Source organism: Leptonychotes weddellii, chromosome 1, assembly GCF_054177405.1.
Source record: "Leptonychotes weddellii isolate Sample4059 chromosome 1, ASM5417740v2, whole genome shotgun sequence".
In the NCBI taxonomy this organism is placed as follows: Eukaryota; Metazoa; Chordata; class Mammalia; order Carnivora; family Phocidae; genus Leptonychotes; species Leptonychotes weddellii.
Genome location: NC_138369.1, coordinates 189,327,592 through 189,346,915, shown reverse-complemented (window position 1 = coordinate 189,346,915; position 19,324 = coordinate 189,327,592). Strand labels below are relative to the sequence as shown.

The 19,324-nt window shown below is 58.6% G+C and overlaps 1 protein-coding gene across 1 annotated transcript in view; it reads right to left on the bottom strand.

Moving 5' to 3' along the window:
- UMODL1 (uromodulin like 1) overlaps positions 1 to 19,324 on the bottom strand; it is a 72,694-nt gene that overhangs the window by 18,924 nt on the left and 34,446 nt on the right. Inside the window, exons 8-16 of the mRNA XM_081800416.1 lie at positions 17,903 to 18,015; positions 16,245 to 16,464; positions 12,170 to 12,307; positions 11,099 to 11,671; positions 9,723 to 9,980; positions 8,269 to 8,381; positions 5,597 to 5,810; positions 3,114 to 3,251; positions 873 to 1,210 (exon numbers count right to left, since the gene is read on the bottom strand). Coding sequence (XP_081656542.1) covers positions 873 to 1,210; positions 3,114 to 3,251; positions 5,597 to 5,810; positions 8,269 to 8,381; positions 9,723 to 9,980; positions 11,099 to 11,671; positions 12,170 to 12,307; positions 16,245 to 16,464; positions 17,903 to 18,015 — 2,105 coding nt within the window. The remainder of the gene's footprint in view (positions 1 to 872; positions 1,211 to 3,113; positions 3,252 to 5,596; positions 5,811 to 8,268; positions 8,382 to 9,722; positions 9,981 to 11,098; positions 11,672 to 12,169; positions 12,308 to 16,244; positions 16,465 to 17,902; positions 18,016 to 19,324) is intronic.

The following is a 19,324-nucleotide window of genomic DNA, read 5'->3' as shown; positions in this document are numbered from 1 at the left end:
ATTTCTCAGGGGGCCACCATGCCCAGTGAGGCGGGGCTCACGGAGGATGCTGATGCCCTCCTCCCGGCGGCTCAGTGCACACAGTGTGGGGAGAAGGGAGGAAAGAGGGACACAGGAGTCTTAATTGCGACCTAGAGCCAACCTGGGAAGAATCAGGGCCTGGAGCGGGTCAGCCTAGCTCATGGGGTGCGGGGGTGCCGCAGACCAGGGGAGCTCACGTGGGCCCAGAGCTCTCCCTGCACATGAGACGGGAGGTGCCTCCAGCTGGGGGCCCCACCCCTAACTGGGCTTGCCTCTGTGTGGGCAGAGGGAGGACCCTGCACCTGTCAAGGACTCTGCAGTGAAGACAATTACTCTCAGGCCCACAATCCCTCTGGCCAGGTCCTTCTGATCACACCACCCCACTTGCCCAGCATGCACAAACATGCACACACTCACACATGTGCACATTCACACACACTCACCTACACACATGCACGTTCTCACACATATGCACACCTGGACACTCATGTTAACACACTTCGCTTTCCTCCCTTTTTCCTCTCCCACTGGCTGTCCATCCTGCCTACGCTTCAGAATCGCTGGAAGTATTCTTTAAATCCTGAGGCCGACCCCAGGCCCTTTGCACCAGAATCCCACAGGGCAGAGCTCAAAACTGTCTCCTGATTCCAGGGCACAATCTGGTCCCTGGTGAGAACTTGCCCTATCCTGTCCCCCTTTCTTGGGTCCCCCACTTAGAGTCAGAGACTGTGGGGTGCAGAGTCTTCCCTGGCCCCCTGGGACAGTTGTGGGCCCTCCCCATCTGGTGCTCCTGATGCTCGATGCACTACCCCCCCAATCTGTGCACCCGAGCCTGGCTCCCCGGCCCTTACACTTTGCACAACGGTTCCGCACTCGGTCCACCCGGCCACCAGGAGCACGTGTGTGCTGTTGTGGTCGCTCACATTGCAGGATGGGTGTCCCAGGTACAGGGAAGACTCGGGGATGGATTCCTGCTGCAGGAAGCGCCTCTGGATGGCGATGGCCACCTTCTCAATCTCGCAGAGCACCCTGACCGCCTCGGTCAGTTTCAGCCGCGGGGGCGGGTCCTGGGGGCCCTGGCTGGTACCCGGCACAGAGGCAGCCCTCGCTCCTGCTGGGGTGGGGAGCTGCTCCGGGCCGGGGCCCAGAAAGGGGCCAGGAGCCTGGGTGGTGTTGCCAGGGAAGTCACCTGCAAGGCACAAGGAGATGAAAGCCAAGAGTGGGTCTGTGTTTAGGGACTGCCACCTGAGCCTGGCCTGTGCGGCCCGCATGGGTGGAGGGAGGGCAGGGAGACAGGGGGTGAGGTCAGACAGGAATAGCAGCACACACCTGGACTGCACATTCCGGCCACAGTCACACCCCGGCATCTGTTGCACGTTCCTGCCAGCCCTCCAGCGGGGCCTGGCTTGGCTTGCCGGGGGCTCCCATGGGCCAGGAGACCAAGGTGCCGTCTGCCCCACCCCCGGCCTCTCTCAGGCCGACGCCAGGTGTGGGCCGAGCCTGTGGACTTGCTGTGACAAGCCCTCTAATCTCTAAGGTGAGTTAATGATGTTTACTCTCAGGATCCTGAGTCCCTAGCTTCCTGCTTCCCCCAAAGCATGGTTTCAACCTCCACCGGAACGCAGAGACCCTATAAAGACCTGCAGGGTTCTCCGAGGGCTTCCTCCCTAGTCTGCACAAAGCAGACCCGGGACACCGCCCAGCCCGCCCCCTGGGCCCAGCTCTATCCCCTGCCACCCTGGCAGCTGTCTTCTCTACCCTCAAGGTGGGGCTTGCCCACTGCTTAGCTCCTTCATCTCCAAGAGGCAGTCCAAACCCCTGCTCGTGGCGTTCACTGCCTTCTCAGCTGGCCTCACCTACTTCTTGGCAGCTGGCTTCCCGCTCTCTCCCACCCATCTCCTGAAGGCGCCCACGTTTCAGCCAGCCCAAACTGCGCCTGGGCCATGTACACCAGCAGGAGCTCTGTTCTCACTGCTGCATGGACCCAGCAGCCCCTGCTCCACTGCAGCTCCCTCTGCCTAGTGCTGTCCTAGCTGTCATTTAAGACCGTTCCAAGATACCTCTTCCAGGAAGCCCTCCCTGACCACACTCATGAGGCAGCAACAACTTAGTCCCTCTGAGCCCCCTGCTTCCACCTCAAGCAGAACACATTCCATATTCCCGGTGACAAGCGTTGACTTGTATAAACATCTGTCTCGCTTCACTTGACCACAGATCCCTGGATGGCAGGGGTCACCTCAGGGTCAGTGCTGAATCCACTGAGGCCCCATTTAATGGGAAAAGTCCTGGGTGGGAAGAAAGGGCCGAGCAGAAACATTTCCCACGTGTTGCTTATCACACGGGCTGTAGGCTTTGGAGGTCATCTTCTAGAATCTGAGAGAACACGGCGGGCCTTACGTGTGTAGTTTCTCACCAGAGGCACTTGGAGATACCCGGGGCCGCCCAGGAGGTTGGGGACGCGTGGGAGAGCGTGAAGGGACACATACGTGGGCATGTACACACATTCACACACAGGCACACACGTTAGAAAACGAGTCAGGACATAAAAATATGCTGGCCTCGCTTGGAAAGGAAGCACTTTGCAAACGAACGTCCTTAAGAGAACAGATCGGGACGCCTGGGTGGCTCAGACGGTTAAGCATCCGCCTTCGGCTCAGGTCATGATCCCAGGTCCTGGGATCGAGTCCCGCATCGGGCTCCCTGCTCAGCAGAAGGCCTGCTTCTCCCTCTCTCTCTCTGCCTTTCTCTCTACCTACTTGTGCTCTCTATCTCCCTGTCAAATAAATAAATAAAATCTTTTTAAAAAAATACTGTGAATCATTTGTTATTGAAATAATTTGATTAGGGCGCCTGGGTGGCTCAGATGGTTAAGCGTCTGCCTTCGGCTCAGGTCATGATCCCAGGTCCTGGGATCGAGCCCCGCATCGGGCTCTGTGCTCGGCGGGGAGCCTGCTTCTCCCTCTCCCTCTGCCTGCCTGTCTGCCTACTTGTGATCTCTCTCTCTCTGTCAAATAAATAAATAAAATCTTAAAAAAAAAAAAGAGAACGGATCACCCGACAGTATCTCGGAAAAGGGATTATGGGAGTCTCACCTTCACAGGGTCTTCCAGAATATTCCACAGGGAAGCGGGGGGTGCCGCCCGCGCAGCTGCAGGTGAAGGAGCCCAGAGTGTTGCGACAGGACGCTCCCGGCTCACAGTCGTGCTCCTGGTTCTCACACTCGTCGTAATCTGCGTGACATCAGGAACAAGACAGGACATGGTCACGGGGTCACAGGGCCTGAGGGTGCTTCCGTGCTGCTATTCACACGGCCCCCCCCGCCGAATCTCGGGCGGCGGAGTTGAAAGTTATGGAGTGACCGCAGAGCTGGCCAGTCCAGGAGACAGGGAGGCACCTGCTTCTCGGCCAGTGTCTGGACCCCTCCGGGAGCCGCGGGGGAAGGAGGGTTCCTGGTCCCCGGGGGGCGGGGCGGGGCGCAGAGCAGCTCCTCAGGGGACCAGCAGGCCTGTAGCCCCAGCCCCTGGCCTCAGGCCTAGGTGTCCCCATAGCAAGCCCATCCCCGCAGAAGGCCCAATGCTCACTGCTTTCTTGGGTCTCTACGCTCAGCTACTCTTATTCACAGTGATACAGGTTTACTGCAGAAAATGGGTAAAAATCAGGCCCGCCTAGCAAACAGCACAATCCACACCTAAGGCCACCTCCCGCAAAGAACAGAGTTTGCACAGTGACGATGTCCTTCTGGTCCTTTAAAACACAGATGGTGACACAGCTTGGGTCATGCTTTCCCCACACACGCAAGTCCTGCTTTCTTCCCTAACCCCTGTTTCAGGAGTATTTCCTGTCTCACCGAGCCTCACTTTTAATAATTGCATGGCAGTCCACGGCACGGATGGACCATGATTTACTTACTATCTCCCCTATTACAGGACTGCCGGCTGCTTGCAATCTTCTACTTTTAAAGTAACACTGAGGGTGGGTATCTTTGCCTATGAACTATGGTCCAAACTGAGGTCGATTTCTGTAGGCTGAAGTCCTGCGCGTGATGTTCCCAAACCAAAGTAGGTGGACATCTGTAAAGCTCTTGGTGAATATCGTCAAATTGATTTCCAGGAAGTGCGAGCAAATCCTGTTCCCACTGCGAGGCCTGCTTTGGCCCACTCTGGCCAGTGTTAGGTGTTTCTGGTTAAAACCCCACTGCTCCCAGATGGACATGAGTGGCCCGTTTCAGTGGGAATGTCTGTGATTATTGCTCTTTGCTACTCATTGTGTCTCTTCTGTCCTGCGTTGTCTGTTCAGGCTCATAGTACCTTATTATTGACGTGTGGGATCGCTCCCTCTATTTGGGATGTAATTCTTCATCAGGTTATTCAAACAGTTCTGGGGTGTTGCTTTCTTCAAAATGGTGCCTTTATTTTGTTTAATATAAAAGGCTGACATTGTTATAGAGTCAAATATTTCAGCCTTTGCCTCTGTGGGCTGTTTGCCTTCTATTTTTAAACTTAGAAAACCTTTCTCATTCCAAAAACCAGAAAAATAACGTATATGGTCTCTGATGGTTTTTGTACACGTAACTCTAAGTTTTTTTTATCATTTATTTTCAAGTGTGATACGTGCTATGAACTGAATTGTGTCCCCAAAATGCATTCGTTGGGACACCTGAGTGGCTCAGTTGGTTGGGCATCTGCCTTCAGCTCAGGTCATGATCCCAGGGTCCTGGGATCGAGCCCCGCATCGGGCTCCCTGCTCAGAGGGGAGCCTGCTTCTCCCTCTCCCGCTCCCCCTGCTTGCATGCTCTCTCTCTCTCTGCCAAATAAATAAAATCTCTTTAAAAAATGCGTACGTTGAAGCCCCAGCTGCTCATGTGACCGTATTTGCAGATGGCGTGTTTAGGAGGTAATTAAGGCTGAATGAGCCCATAAAGGTGGGACTCCGACCCAACAGGGGTGGTGTCCTTAGAAGACAAGACACCAGAGCTCTGTGCTCACACAGGGGAAAGGCCAGAGCGAGAAAACTCTGTCCACACGTCAGGGAGAGGACCCTGCCCCAGAAAACAAACCAGCCGGCCCCGGGATCATGGACGTCCAGTCTCCAGAGCTGAGAATGTACACTTATGTTGCTTAAGCTTTCCCGCTAATGGTATTTGGTTACAACAGCTCGAGCTGACGAACACGACTTGGGGGAAGATGCTTTTCTTTTCCATTATTTTTACCAGGATCTCCCTGGAAACTGCCTGGGAGGAAGTGTGACTGCAGAGAGGGACAGGTGCATCCCCAGCCCAGTGACGTGGGTGGCAGAGGAGGCCCAGGGTGGGATGCGGCACCCGGAAGGGGAGCAGCATCTCTGGGCATCTGAACAGCTTCGAGCCAGGGTGCTTCCAGCCCCTAAACCTTTAGAAACAACACAGTAGCGGTAAGAGAGCTGAGGGTCCTATCTGCTCCCCACTTTCACCTCCTGCAGGGGGACCCCTGAGAGGAGGTGCACAGGACGACATCTTCCAAATGAGGGCAGAAGCTGGGCTCTCTCTGCCTCTCTTCCAGAACACGGTGAGTCTCCGGGGGGCCCGGCCTCCACCTACCCTGTATGAAGGTATCCCCTCCGACCACCTCCAGCAGAGACGCGTTCTGAAAGGCCACGAGGAACGCGGCGGACACCTCGCGGACATCCACGTCTGCGGTGATCAGCAGGTTAAACTCCACCACAACGCTGCCGTCGGCGATGCGGGTCACCTCCATCTGGACCCCGCCGGTGTCCACGAGCCGGAGCACGGCGGCTGGCAAGGAAGCCCGCACCTTTAGAGAGACCACAGATGAAAAGAGCCGCCCGCCGAGAGGAAGCCGGGCACCTGACCCAAGGGGCACCTCCTGGGAGTCTGGCCAGCAGCAAAACGGCCAAGACCAAGTTCAGTTCTAGGCCCTGGCCCGTGTGCCGTGTCCCAAGCCCAGCACAAGTGCCTGTGGGTCCTGAGGTCCCGGGAAGAGCCCCGTCCCCCAAGAGCACATCTGCTGGCCAGTGCGGGCAAGACGCAAAAGCCCTGTCCTGGGGGGGCACATCACCCGAGGTGGGGCTCGGGACGGCATTTAGAATCTGCTACTCTCAGCACGGAGCCATGGAGGGCGGGGGCTGGATGGGTGGTTGTGGCGGGGGGCACCTCTATCTCGCTGTGTGTTTTCTAAAACAATCCCTTTACTTCTGATCCTACAGAACATCTCCCCTTCCCTCCTTCCCCCCTTCCCCGAAACTGTTCCCCTGTGAGCCCTCCTGCCGCGACAGAAACCTCCTGCCTTGCTTTTCACTCTACCACCTTGGACAGAATCCTATCTCTCACCCTGTGGTACCCCTTCCTGGCCCCTCGCGGCCAAAATGCCCCGAGAGACACACGACTGTGTCGTGGCTTTAAATAGTCCACACAGCCCCAGTCTTCTATTGAAAAGTTTACCTCCAGGGTCTGGCTTCACAGAAAAACTTGTCCTCATCTGGGCCCAGTGAGGGGTGGTGGCTCAAGCCCCAGGCTCATGGATTCACTTCTCAGCATTGAGACAGCCAACGTGAGCAAATCTGCTGTCACCCCACGGTCACCCAGCCACCATCACCATCACTGGATTAGCTGGCTCTTCTCTGTCTCTGTCTCTCTCTGTCTCTCTCTGTCTCTCTCTCTGTCTGTCCTTCTCTCTGTCTCTCTTTTTCTGTCTGGGACTTCCAGAGAGGGATCTGTCATAGGCTTGGATTAAAGTCACTTTGGGTTGCACTTCGAATTAGTCTCAAAGCAAAGTTCCAGGCTCCTCACTTGAGTGACAAGGGACAAGGTGCCACATGAACCCACAACCTCCCAAAATGTGTCCAAAAGTCCTACATATGTGATAAGGTGCACAATTATTTGCTATCCTGAAATTCTAGACAAACCAACAATAGTCCCCAGAAGTAGGCAAGCGAGGACATGGTTTGAAGAGGAAGGATTCATCTAGACATTTGAATGGAAATGGGACGCTGCATGTGACCCCCAGGGCTCTGTGGGCTGATGCTCAGTGCTGTTGCTTAGTATTATGTGTGACCATCACGGAACCTAAAGAAGCCAGTGAATCGAACCATCAACAATGCTTGAATCCATGCACTGGGACAGGAGCTGGGCACCCAGAACAAATGAGGCAGAATCCCAGATCCCGAGGAGCCCCAGAGGGACACTTTCTGGAGGCAGCGCGACCCATTTCATCAGCTAGGAATGCCTTTAGGGTAGAACAGAATGCAGGTATCACGCTATGGTGTGAGCACGATCCGCCTCGAGGTGGCGCTGCCAAACCCTCTCTCCTGGTCTTAAACCCCAGAGTGAGGAAAAGCTAAAATGGACAAGATGTCCACGGTACAAACAAGACCACGAGATCATGACTAGTGCATCCTCTACGCGTCAAAGGGGAATCCGACCTCCAGCAACAAAGAACATGGAGGTTGCCGCCCGGACTGACCTGTAAAAGGACACCATCTCTGGGAGTGTGCGTGGGACGGCAGGGGACGCACCAGAAAGATGAGGGAAAATATCAGTGCTGTATTCATGCTCGCCAGGAACTGCAAGCACCCCAGTGCACCCCCGTGAGTGAATGGATGTGCAAAATGTGGTCCGTCCGTACGGTGGACAGTTACCTGGTCGTAAAGCGCCGTGAAGTCCCTGCCACACCCTGGACTGGGCCTGAAGCCCGTTCAGAGAAAGAAGCCAGACGCAGGAGGCCCCGTCTTGCGTGATTCTGGGCACATGAGACGTGCAGGGCAGGCAGATCCACAGAGACAGAGAGCACAGTGGCGGTTGCCAGGGATGCCAGGGGCGGGGGGCAGGGGGAGAGTCACAGGAAACGGGCGCAGGGCTTGTTTGGGGCGTGATGGGAATGTTCTGGAATTAGTGGTGACAGTTGCACAATTTCACAAATAAAACCTCAACCACGACACTAAGCACTTCAAAAGTGTGAATTTTAGGATGTGTGAAATAGATGTCAATTTTTTAAAACGTTTCCTTCGTCAGGCTTTCTGCTCCATGGGGCCCCACTTCGATAAAGGAGTCTCGCTCAACAGCTAACAGCGTGAAGGAGGACCCAACAGAGGACAGGGCGTGGCTCCCACTGGCTGATGTGTCTCGTGGCGGACCCAGGGACACCCAGCTCCCTTGGGAGATGAGGGCTCCCGAGCGCCTGCTTGGCTGTGACTGGGATTCTGCCCGCCTCCCTCGGCACCTCCCGAAAGGAAGGGGCGGTTTCCCCAACTCACCATCCCAAAGAATCGCTCCTGGAAGTCCCGATACTCCTTGCTGCTTGGGTTGCGGAAGGACTCCACGTAGCTGACGTCTGCTATTCTGACTTGGCCTCTGAGTTTCTGGGCCGCTGCAGGACAGAGAATAAACACGTCTGGAGCGGCAACGCATTAGGTGACGGGAAAAGCGTTAGGTCATGTATTCGGGAACACGTCTCCATATCGACTTTTTCGTGGTGGCCAGAAAGAACATCACATCGAGGCTGATGGTGCCCGGCCCGCACAGACGCCGCCCGCCGACCCCAGAGGATGCCGGCACATGGCCTGCGCCCAGAGGGAGAACCCCCTGGAGGCTGTGGAACAAGAACAGCCCCTCCGCTCACCTCCCCGCCCCTGTGTGGCTCTCTGTGCACACGCGGCGTCTGGGTGATTCACCAGCAGGGACAACGTTGATAGTGAAAGGAACCACTATCCGTTCATTATGCCAGGGCCACAGGAGTACCCCCGGCTGTCCTGGGCAGATCGAGGCGTGGGGCAGCCTTGCCCCACCACTGTCAGAGCCTGCAGCCCACAGGACAGTGCCCAGAGGTCCTGATGCTCTCCTCCCTCCCCCTAGAGCACTGTCTCTCTGCGGCTTAAGGGCAGTCCCTGCTCCATCAGCATCTCTTCCCTCCACTTGGGGCTTCTAGGAGGCCGTGGTACAAGAATGTGGTCCAGGAACATTGCCCGTCCTTGCACACCATCTGCCCTCTGATTTCCCAGTTCACAGCTAATCAGTACTTTAAGGGACACAGACAGAAGCTGTACGCTCTTCTTACTGGCACCCCCAAGGGCTGTGCACCCCACCTTAGAGAACCTTGCCATCAGCCCTGAGACAGCTGCCCAAGATCTGAGGACCCATCTGCAACATCAGCCAGCCCTTGGCCGTTCGAGCAAGTTAGACATTCAGGAAAACATCTGGATGACAGGTGCAAAGGAGGAGAAACAAGGGATTTATCTGAACACAGAATGATCACAACTATGATAGCTGAGCCGTCCGACTGTCTGACTTCCCACTGTCTACCTGTCCTTCCTAGAAGCCAAGTCCGGGTCCGCTGAGAGCGGGAACAATCAGAGGGCGTGCAGAACGCTCAATACGCCAGCACCACACGTGTTTTCCGGCGACGTACCGGCGAGGACACGGGGCAGCAAGCGGCGGCCACCTCTGCGGGCAGAGTCCTGAGCGCTTTGCGCCCCTGCGTTGCCCAAGGTCTGCCCCTCGCCCTTCCCTGAAACTCGCTGCCTCCTGGCTGCTCTTCGCGAGCCAGCCCCAGGTGAGCGGAGCCAGCATTCCTAGGTCGGTAAGAGGCCAGAAACCCAGCCGCTCACAGAAGAATCCAGCTCTTTTGAACCTGAATGTGCTGAAAATCGTTCTCATACTTGCTCCGTCCCTTTAAGAACAAGCGGCAACAAGCGTTTCTGAAACCTATTACCTGTCCTCACTTTCAGGCGGGCCCTGGCACTTCCTTTCCCACAGGCTTCGGCCGCTATCTCGACCAGGTGCAGGACGCCAGGCTCCAGTCCCGACAGCGTCAGGCTCGCCTCCCGGGTCTCCAGGTGCACCGCGGGGCTCCGTGTAGGGAGCACGGTGAGCTGGAAGGTGGGGTGCAGGGCAAGATCCGCCGCCCACGCCACGTGGAAGCTGGTGCTGGTCACATTGGAGATGGTGACCCTTTTGATGGGGACGGGAACTGGGAAATGCATAGAAACACCGAGAAGATTGAAATCAATCTGATGTTTCAAGGAGAGAGGACCGGAGAAGCCTTGCCAAACGCTAAATCAAATACACTGCTCAGGGACACGAGAGGGCATCCAGAGACGCCAGCCGGGGACGTCCTTCGAAGTCCCCTGCTGCTAGCCATGCGTGTGGTGCAGGCTCCCCGGATGGCCCTCCTGAGCCCCTTCCGATTTGGGTTCCTCTCTGCGACTGGGGTCCCTGGTCTTCCCCAAAGCAAACCTCCTGAGCAGATTCTGGGCGGCTCTTCCAGAGGGGGTACACCTCCACCCCTGAGCAGACTCATAGAGGGGTCAGCAGAGGGGGCCCCGGCTGGCCATGGAGCCACTCCTGCAGGGTGATCCAGGGGCGCTCGACAGCCCTGGCTTACTGGGGCGTAAAGTCTCGTCTTGGAACCCACGCCGCTCAGCAGAGGGCATGCACTGCTGGAGCTACGTCTGGTTAGCTACGTTAGTTCTGTTTGGTTCTGTTAGTTCTATCTGGATGCGACCCCGGGTCGGGCTAGCGCAGTGAGCTCAGAGATGCCAGTGTGGCCTCCCCTGTGGGAGCTTTCCCACGCAGGGCTGTCCCCCACAGCGCTGCCCCGCGACCTTGGCAATGGCTAAGCCCTCTGTGTGGTGTCAGTGCGAATCCTGGGGGTCAACCCAGTGGGGGGCCTGCACCGGGCTCGAGGGGCCTGCGCTGCTGGGGAGGCGTGCAAATGTCGGGGTGTCCAACACTTCTGGGGGATGTCCCGCAGTGCTTAATGGAATACATGCACCCCACAGGCTCTCCTGAGGCCCGACTTCCTGCTCCTGCTATGGGCAACCAGAAGGCTTGGGGACAGGGAGGAGAGGACCGCAGCACGCTCGGGGACCAGGTTCCCGTCCTAACAAGACAGAGGCCACCGCCAGGGCCGGGGCTACGCTGTACCCCGCCTGGCCCAGCCGTACAATGAACAATGCACCTGACTCTTCTCAAAGGTCTTGGACTCAGTGACTATGTGAGGCTTTGCCAACCGGCACTCAACGGTTCCCCGGTGTGCTGGGGCCTCAGGGCACACATCCCCTAGGACACGCCACCCGAGGCACTCACCACAGGCCGGAAGCTTCAGAGACTCAGGGGTGGGGGCTGAGGGTAGGTCTGGGGAGCTGGATGGCCCAGGGTCCAAATGCTGTGGTCCCGTGTGGTCCAGAAGTGCTGGTGGTGTATTCCAAGTGGGCAGACTGGTGTGCCACTCGATGTGGTCTGTGGGGCCCTCGGTAGGAGTGGGCCAGAAGGACGGTTCCGTGGTGGAGTTTCTTGACAACCATCCAGTGGTGTCCAGCAAGCCCTTCATGGTCCCAGGAGGGGAGCCAGGGGTTGTCCCGGGAGCCCTGCTGGCCGTCCACTGGCTGGTCACCGAGCCTGGAGCCATGCTGGGCATCTCCTCCTCCACACCTTGCCCTGTGCTGTTTCTGTCCTGCTTGACCACACCGCTGCCCCCTCTCCTGGGTGGGGGTCCTGGGGTCTGGGCCTGGCCTGCTGCAGGGATGCCCCAGGGGTACCCAGGGCTGGGCCACAAGGCGGGAGTCTCCCGGCCAAGGGCTGTTGTTTCTGTGCCGAGCTCTGGGGCTGTTACACCTGTTGCCGGAGCCAGGACACCTCCCGTGGGGTTCACCACGTCACCTGCTGAGACACACATCCACTCTCAGAGGGGACACCTGGTCGACAAACCCTAAGCAAAACCCACCTGATGCCACCCACGGGCAAGAGCCACCCAGGCAGGCCCCAAATAGGGACATAGTCTGTCTCACTGGAGATCATGGGATTATGAATGTTTAGTGGGGCCCATGTCCGCAGCCCCCCACATGCTCTCGGAGAGGGAGGCAGGGCCCCTCCACTTGATAAATGAGAGCTCTCAGATGTGCCCGGGTGGAGTGCCACCCAGGATGCCGCTGAGCCAGGACGTAAGTGCAGGCCTCTGTTCTTGCAGGCCTCAGATGGATCCATCAGGCCCTTGCGGAAATGGGGCAATTTCTCTAGATCTGGGCTCGGTGCAGGGCTTGGTGCTGAGCACCGTCACTGGCCTGCTGGGCATTACATGCATAAGGAAAGCATGCAGGACAGCAGCCTGTGGATATGAGAAAGGATATGGGATATCAGGTCCCTGGGATGGGGGCGCACCCTCACAGGCCCGGCCCGCACGGGACGGGTTGGCGTCCCTGGCCGTCCGGCACCGACAGGTGTAGGAGCCCTCGAGGTTGATGCACTGGGCAGCGGGGGAGCAGTCGTGCCGCAGGCTGTCTGCACACTCGTCCCAATCTGCGGGCGGGCAGGAGAGAAACAGGACAGAGACAGTGAGAAATGGCCAGGGGCTACTCAGAAACAGAACAGCAGCGGAGCAGAGCTCTTCCCAAGCATCTCTGCAGCAAACAGTCGGAGGGATGACGTCTGGGAGTCAGTGGTGTGCCCTTGGCGTCTGGCGGCCCTGGGAGGGAGGCCCCGCACAGAGCCCTCCCCAGAAGTCTGCCCTGACCCAAGACAGCACATGTGCCTGTGCCAACCTTCACTGCCGGCTGGCTGATTTGGGGGCAAAGATTAGGGAATGTCGGTTCCTTCTGGAGAAATTAGCACCCACTGGGATGAATATATTCCTCTCTTGTTTATTCTTTGTTCCCAGACCCCCCAAAATGGGATGCTTTCCCTTCTCTCTGATGTGCCAATATCCCCTAACATTTAGCACTTCAACAAAGAAAAGTAACCAGGCCCGGAGGAGTCTGGTTAAGTATAAATGCCCCCCCGCCCCGGTCTGGGAAACTAAGAATCCCAAAGACCCCACGTCACCGGGAACCCGTCTGAGCTGAGCAAGGAAGAGCGTTAGGTGAGTGAGTCAACCCCCTCCGGGGCCCCCCAGTGCTGGCTCACACACCACGCCCACCACAGCCCGGGAATTTCCAACCAGCGGCAGCCGGGACTAGCATCAGCCAAACCCTGAAACTTCCTTCACGGGGACCCCCATTCCCTTCCTTCTCCGGCGCTCTCAAATCCCCTCTCCCTCAGGTGACTGCCACCCCCACTCTCGTAAGGAAACACCTGATGGTCTCTTGCATTTTGACACGTGACTGATTGACGAAGTGCTACGTGTAATACGTGTGATAAACCTTAAGGAATAAATATCTCCAGCTGTATTCCAGGCTAGGCGGAGCTGGGGGCGGGGGCGTGGTTTTCCCACCCCGCAGAATCATCCTTCAGATCATCCAGGGGAGCGGGCTGGGCTGGGCTGGGCTGGGCGGCCCGTGCGTGCCCAGGCCGGTCACGACACCCTCTGCACCAGCTTCCCCAGAGCTGTAGGAAGAAGAACCCGATCCATGCTCGGTGTGCCGGAGGAGCCCGGACTCAGCCCGGATTGAAGTCAAGACAGGGCACAAGTTCAGTTTTGTGCAGAGAAAACTCTGCAGCCATGGCTCTATGCTCCTGTTGTGGTTTTCAGTTTTGCTTCACGTGATCTTCACGGACGCTCACGGAAATAGCTCCCTGAGACCAGCAGGCTCATCAGCTGATGCAACGCTTACCCCTCCACACCCCACCCCCCCACCCCCCCGCCCGGGGCTCCTTCACACACAGGGCCCTGGTGCCCCGGTCCCCTGGTCTTCCCGGAGCCCTGCCCCACCTCCATCCTGCAGGCAGCTCGAGTTTGGGGGATGGAGCCCAGGCTGGCCGGGCAGCAGGGCCCCGAGGAGAGCGGAGCTCCCACCACTGAGCACCGGGTGGCTATTTTTAGGCGTGGTGATTCACCGAGCCTTAGCTCCCCCGGCACCCAGCTGGCAAGCAAGCCCAGAGTCAGGCACGGACAGCTTCGCTGGGGGTTGCATGAGAGCCCCAGGCCAGGTGGTTCTGGGTCTGGAGTTCAGAGGGAGGAAACAGGTCTGCGGTGAGAGCTGCCAGGTGGCCTCGGCACCTTCTGGACCCGCCAGCCGAGGACGCAGGCAGGGGCCCCGGGCGTGGGGCGGCGCTCTGCGCCTTCCAGCCGGGCCGCTGGGGCGAGGATGAGCAGGCCCCTGGAGGGCGCGGCTTGTAGGGCGTGCCCCTCGCTGAGGGTGCTGCTCAGCGAGGGGCACGCCCTCCTGGAGGAAGACCAAGGACACGTGGCCACCCAGTGATGCCCCCCCAACAGATGGGCCTCAGGGAGAAGCTGAGGTCATGACGACGTGACCCCCCACGCTGTAGGACATGTTGACTCATGGCAGGCGAGAGCCCCCGAATCACCCAGGAATGCTCGAGGCCGCCAACAATAGCATTTCTGTGTGAGCCACAGAGGAGGGGAGCTCTCTGGGCTGTGGTTTGTTGGCCTTCTGCGGAATGGCTTTGCTTGTGCTTCTCTGGTTTCCCGCCCGTGGGGCTGGGGCGCTCCTGGGGAGGGCTCAGGCCTGGGCTGCCTGCCTGAGTGGGGGCTGTGGCCGGGGGCGGGGGGCGCTGCCTGCAGGCTAAGTTGACAGCAGCCAGCGGTCACCGGGTCAGAAGACCCTGCACGGGGCCCGGCGCCCCCCGCCCCAGGTGCTGGGCAGAAGAGGAGTCCCGGTCCCCGGGGGGGGCCTCCCACAGCCGCCCCTCAGCAAACAGCCCGCCGTCGGGCAGGGAGCCTGCAGGGCGAGAGCCGGGGGGGCTCATAACTGCGGAGGGGCTTCTGGAACCTCACGGGGACACACAACGGGACCTGCTAACAGCCCTAGAACGTTAGCGATGCAGACCCTCTTCTTCCTGTGCATTACTTCTCGGAGGCCCCCTTCAGATCCTCACAAGCTTCCAGGCTGGGGGGAAACCACGGGGCTCATTCCCACACTTCTAGAGGCCGAAGTCCAGAGTCAAGGTGCGGCAGGGCCTCGCTCCCTCTGGGGCTCTGGGGGAGCGTCCTCCCAGCCTCTTGCAGCTTCTGGGGCTCCTGGTGTGCCTGGGCTTGTGGCCTCCAGCCTCTACCTCTGCCTCCATGTGGCCTTCTCCTGTATGTCTGGGTCTCTCCTCCTCTGCGTCTCCTAATTTAGGGCCCTCCCCTGATCCGGGACGATCTCAGATCCTTACCTTAATTTTATCTGCAAAGACCCTTCCTCCAAACAAGTCTGAAGTTCTAGGTGGGCATTTCTTTTGGGGGCCACCACTCAACACACTGGCAAAGATCTGGAGTAACTTAATGCCCGGTGCACGGGGACAGGGCTGGGAAGTAGCACGTAAGGGGTGGCTGGGTCACCTGAAGATTGCTCGGATCTGGTCTTAGTTGGGTCCTGGGGGTGCCCGCTGAGGACCCACCCACATGGCACCCTGTGCCTCCCTGCACTTAGCCCCTGAGCCCAGGTAAGCAGGCCTCCCAGGTGCAGGGGACCACTGCCATCTCCATCCCTGAGGGTGAGTGACAGAGCGATGCCCACGCTCAGCAGGCAGGGGTTTTCCAGGTGTGACTCCAGATGTGACCTTCCCACGGCCTTCCCTGCATCCTTGGGGGCGGGGGGGTTGGAACAGCAAGCCAGAACATGACCAAGCTCAAAGGAGGTGACAGCCCACTCTCGGATACCCGTTCCCCAGACGGAGTCCCGGGCAGGCTCGCTGACGTGGAGGCTGCAGGTGCTCTCGCTGCGTGGAACTTCATCCCTGGGTTTGAGTGGCAAAACCTTTCTTATGCATCAGCAAGTCTCTCTGTCTCTCTGTGCCTATCTCTCTGACTCTCTGTCTCTGTCTCTATCTCTGTCTCTCCCTATGTCTATGTCTCTGTTTCTCTCTTCTCTACCTCTATTTCTGACTGTGTCTCTCTCCTCCCTGTCTCCACCCCACCCTCCTCTCTCTCTCTCTCTCTGTCTCCAGGTCTCTCCCCCTCCCCTGATCTGTGACTTCCTGCCTCAAGGCAACATCAAGTAAAATTACATAACGTTTGAGCCAAAGAACTAGACGCCCGCGCCAGCAGGTGGTACAGTGGCAATGCTGGGCCCTGACGCAGAGTCAGCCCCCAGTGCCCGTCCCCTCCAGGGTCCTCCAGCCCCACCCCACCTTGCATTCTGGGCCACCTACAGAAGCGAGCTCCCCAGGCTCTGGGGTCCCTTTCCCACCCGGAGCAGGGAGGTGCGGGATGCAGGTGGGCTTCCAGATCCCAAGCAGGAACACAGAATAAGGCTACGAATTGCATGTACTTGATCGCTCTTTTACAGTAAAGTAAACGTGGACCTGAACTAACGCGGCTGGCCGGCGGCAGGCTTGGGTGTGGAGGGGAACCGACCTTGCACGCGTGTCTCCCGCGGGTCGATCTGGAACAGCGTGCTGGCCAGCAGAGGCGGGAGCATGGGGGCCAGCGTGGAGAGTCCCACTGGGAACTCAGGGTCCTGAACCGTCAGCCTGAGCGTCACCAGCACGCTTCCGGCCTGGAGAGAGACGATCCGCATCCTCAGCTTCCCTCTCCTGTACAGGTCGGACACCGCGGGCGGGAAGGAGTTTGCAACCTAGCCAAGAAGAGACAGCAGCCACTCAGAGCAGATGCTCCCATCAGCGTCTTCAAAACCGGGATGCGGGGCCCATGTGACGGACGGATGGTGCACAGGATCTGTCCCCTCCACGACCAGGAGGAGGTGCCCAGCAACCAGCCTCTCAGGGACAAGCAGAGACACCCGGCTCCCCGCACCCCAGTCAGGCCTACCCAGGGACAGCCGGGCCGGGCCTGTAGGTCTTTGTGAGAATCCACGGTAAGCTACAATTGGGCTCCCCATCACGGAGCTGGACACGCACAATCCACTCTGCGTACCCTGAAAATCCGTGTGCAGGTAACGTGTGTGTGAGACAGACAGACCGTGAGGGGCTATTTGGAGCTGCCCCCTTTCCTGGCTGCATCCCCGGGGAAACACCGGGGCGAGCAGGTGCTCAGGGCCAGCATGCCGAGCGAGGGAGACCAGCCTCACCCCGCCCCACCCCCACACCATGCCTGCATGAGCACGAGAATCACCAGGCAGGTGAATGAGGAGAGACACCCTCCTTCCGCCTGTCCCACGTCTGCACATCTTGCAAGCAGAAGCGCTAACTGTCCCTTGGCTCCAAAGTCTCTTTCCAAGACGTTTGTGGGGTGAACGACCTCAGGAGAGAGACAGCGGCCCCTCCAGAGCAAAGGGCAGATTGTTCATGTCTGCTGCCATAAAGACAGTGTCTCTTTCTGGAGCCACGTTCAGGCAGATTCGCTTTCGGCCCTTTACAAGATTCCGTTTCCCTCAGCTCGGGGCTCCTCGGCTGTGACGCAGACCGCTGTGTGTGCCCCCCAGCCTCCCCCCGGTCCCTCCATGTCACCCCGTGGGACTCGCGGCCCAGAGGGAACTGACACTGGTGTGATGGTCCTGCCGACTGCTCTGCTGTGGCGGATCAAGTCCTCGGTCTCTGACCCCAGGACCCCAAGTCCTCCACCAGCACCAGCCGACAGGAACACGCTTACTTACCAGTTGGCAGGAAGGATAAAATCTTAGACCATTCATGGTTCTCGACGGTTTAGCAAGTCCCTTTGCTCTCTAATTGGCCTGTCACCCAAAGGTCCTCCCGGGCTGCGTGCTCCTGTCCCCTGCTAGCCTCGGGGAGGGATGGATGCCACGATCCCGGGTAAATGCCACCCCAAAGCAGGGAGGTAGATAGATGCCCAGGGCCCCAAATGGAAGGTTCCACAGGAAACCCGGCTGCACCATCAAGAGCCCATTTGAACCAGAGCATGGTTTTCAAAGACGGTTGGCCCCAAATCTAGATGCAGTGCCCCGTAAGGGGGCACACTTGGGTAATCAGTGCGGGGTCTGGGCTGGGGGGCGCAGTCGCAGAGAAGGGGCCCGGTGCCGGGGCTGGTGCGTGCATGCGCGCAAGTCTCTCGCTCGGACGCCCCCATGGGGCAACGTGTCTGTGCTCTGGCTTTACCTCTCCGAGCAGCTGTCGAGAAAAGTCCCGGTACTCGGGGCCGCTGTGGTTGAGCAGCTCTTCTGTCGCATTGCGGTTCAGGACCCTGACAGTGACTTCGAATTCGCGGGCGTCTGCAACGGCAATAACACACAGTAGCCAAAATCGGAGACCCACAGTCACACGCTTTGCTGTCCCTGTTCCCCAGAAAGTGTCTTCTTCTGGGGGGACGTTTGTTAGGTCCTCCGTGACAGACGGAGCAGGAGTCCGGGATGGGGAGCCGCGCTGGGGGACGTGGAGGGAAGGAGCCCCCTGACACACACACACTTCTAAGCCAGAGCGGGGTGGGGGGGGGACACGAGCAGCTGTCCCACACCAGCGGGAACCCGGACTCAGCCGCCACACGTGGGGTCTGAAGGCCCCTCCCGCCACGCCTCACCCCACATGGCTCCTGCCTTCCCGCCCCGTTCACCCTCCTTGGGCCCCATGCAGGCCCCCGCACTCGGTGACCAATGTGCCCCATTCACCCAGGACCCTCCAGCTCTACGCACCGGAAGTCCCACCCAGAGGGCCTACTCTGTCCCTGCAAACCAGTCGGGGCCCCGCCCTGCGCGGGAGGCACCCTTCGCTTGGCCGTAAGCAAAGCTGGACAAGTACGATGAGACAGGAGGACACAGGTCCCTTTCAGTGCCGAGAGTGCAGCCCACATGCATAGCAGGTCCCGCTGCATGTCTGCTTCCCTGATGACCTAACAGCCGCTCCCCTCCCCGGTGAGCAAGCCTGGGCAGGACGCACAGTCTACCACCGCTGTGTGCACGCACCACGATGGGCCACAGAAATGTCAGCAGGGTGAATACTGTGTGTTTCTAGATCAGGGCCCCTCCGGACCTCCGCCATCCTCAGGGCAGCAAGAGTCCCTGTGACGGCAGCCTCGCCCCTGCCCACAACAGGAGCCTCCCGGAAGGTCAGTGTCCACCTGTGCCCGGGAAATCCAGATTCTCATGAGGCTCCGTACCCACTGCGGCCATCGTGCCCACCGTCTCCCGAGTGGCCGGCTCCTAACACGGCTGAATTAATTAGTTGGAGAATCAAGCTCCTTAAAAGAGCAGTGTGCATGGGCGCCTGGGTGGCTCAGTTGGTTAAGCGACTGCCTTCGGCTCAGGTCATGATCCTGGAGTCCCTGGATCGAGTCCCGCATCGGGCTCCCTGCTCGGCAGGGAGCCTGCTTCTCCCTCTGACCCCCCCCCCTCTCATGTGCTCTCTGTCTCTCTCATTCTCTCTGTCTCAAATAAATAAATAAAATCTTTAAAAAAAAAAAAAAAAAGAGCAGTGTGCACACAAAGGGCATTTTTACAATATGAAGAAGGAAAAGAAAACCAAGGCTGTGGAAAGAAGGCTGGCAACTCAGGAGTCTTCTGGAACTTTCCCAGGGGCATGGTTCGT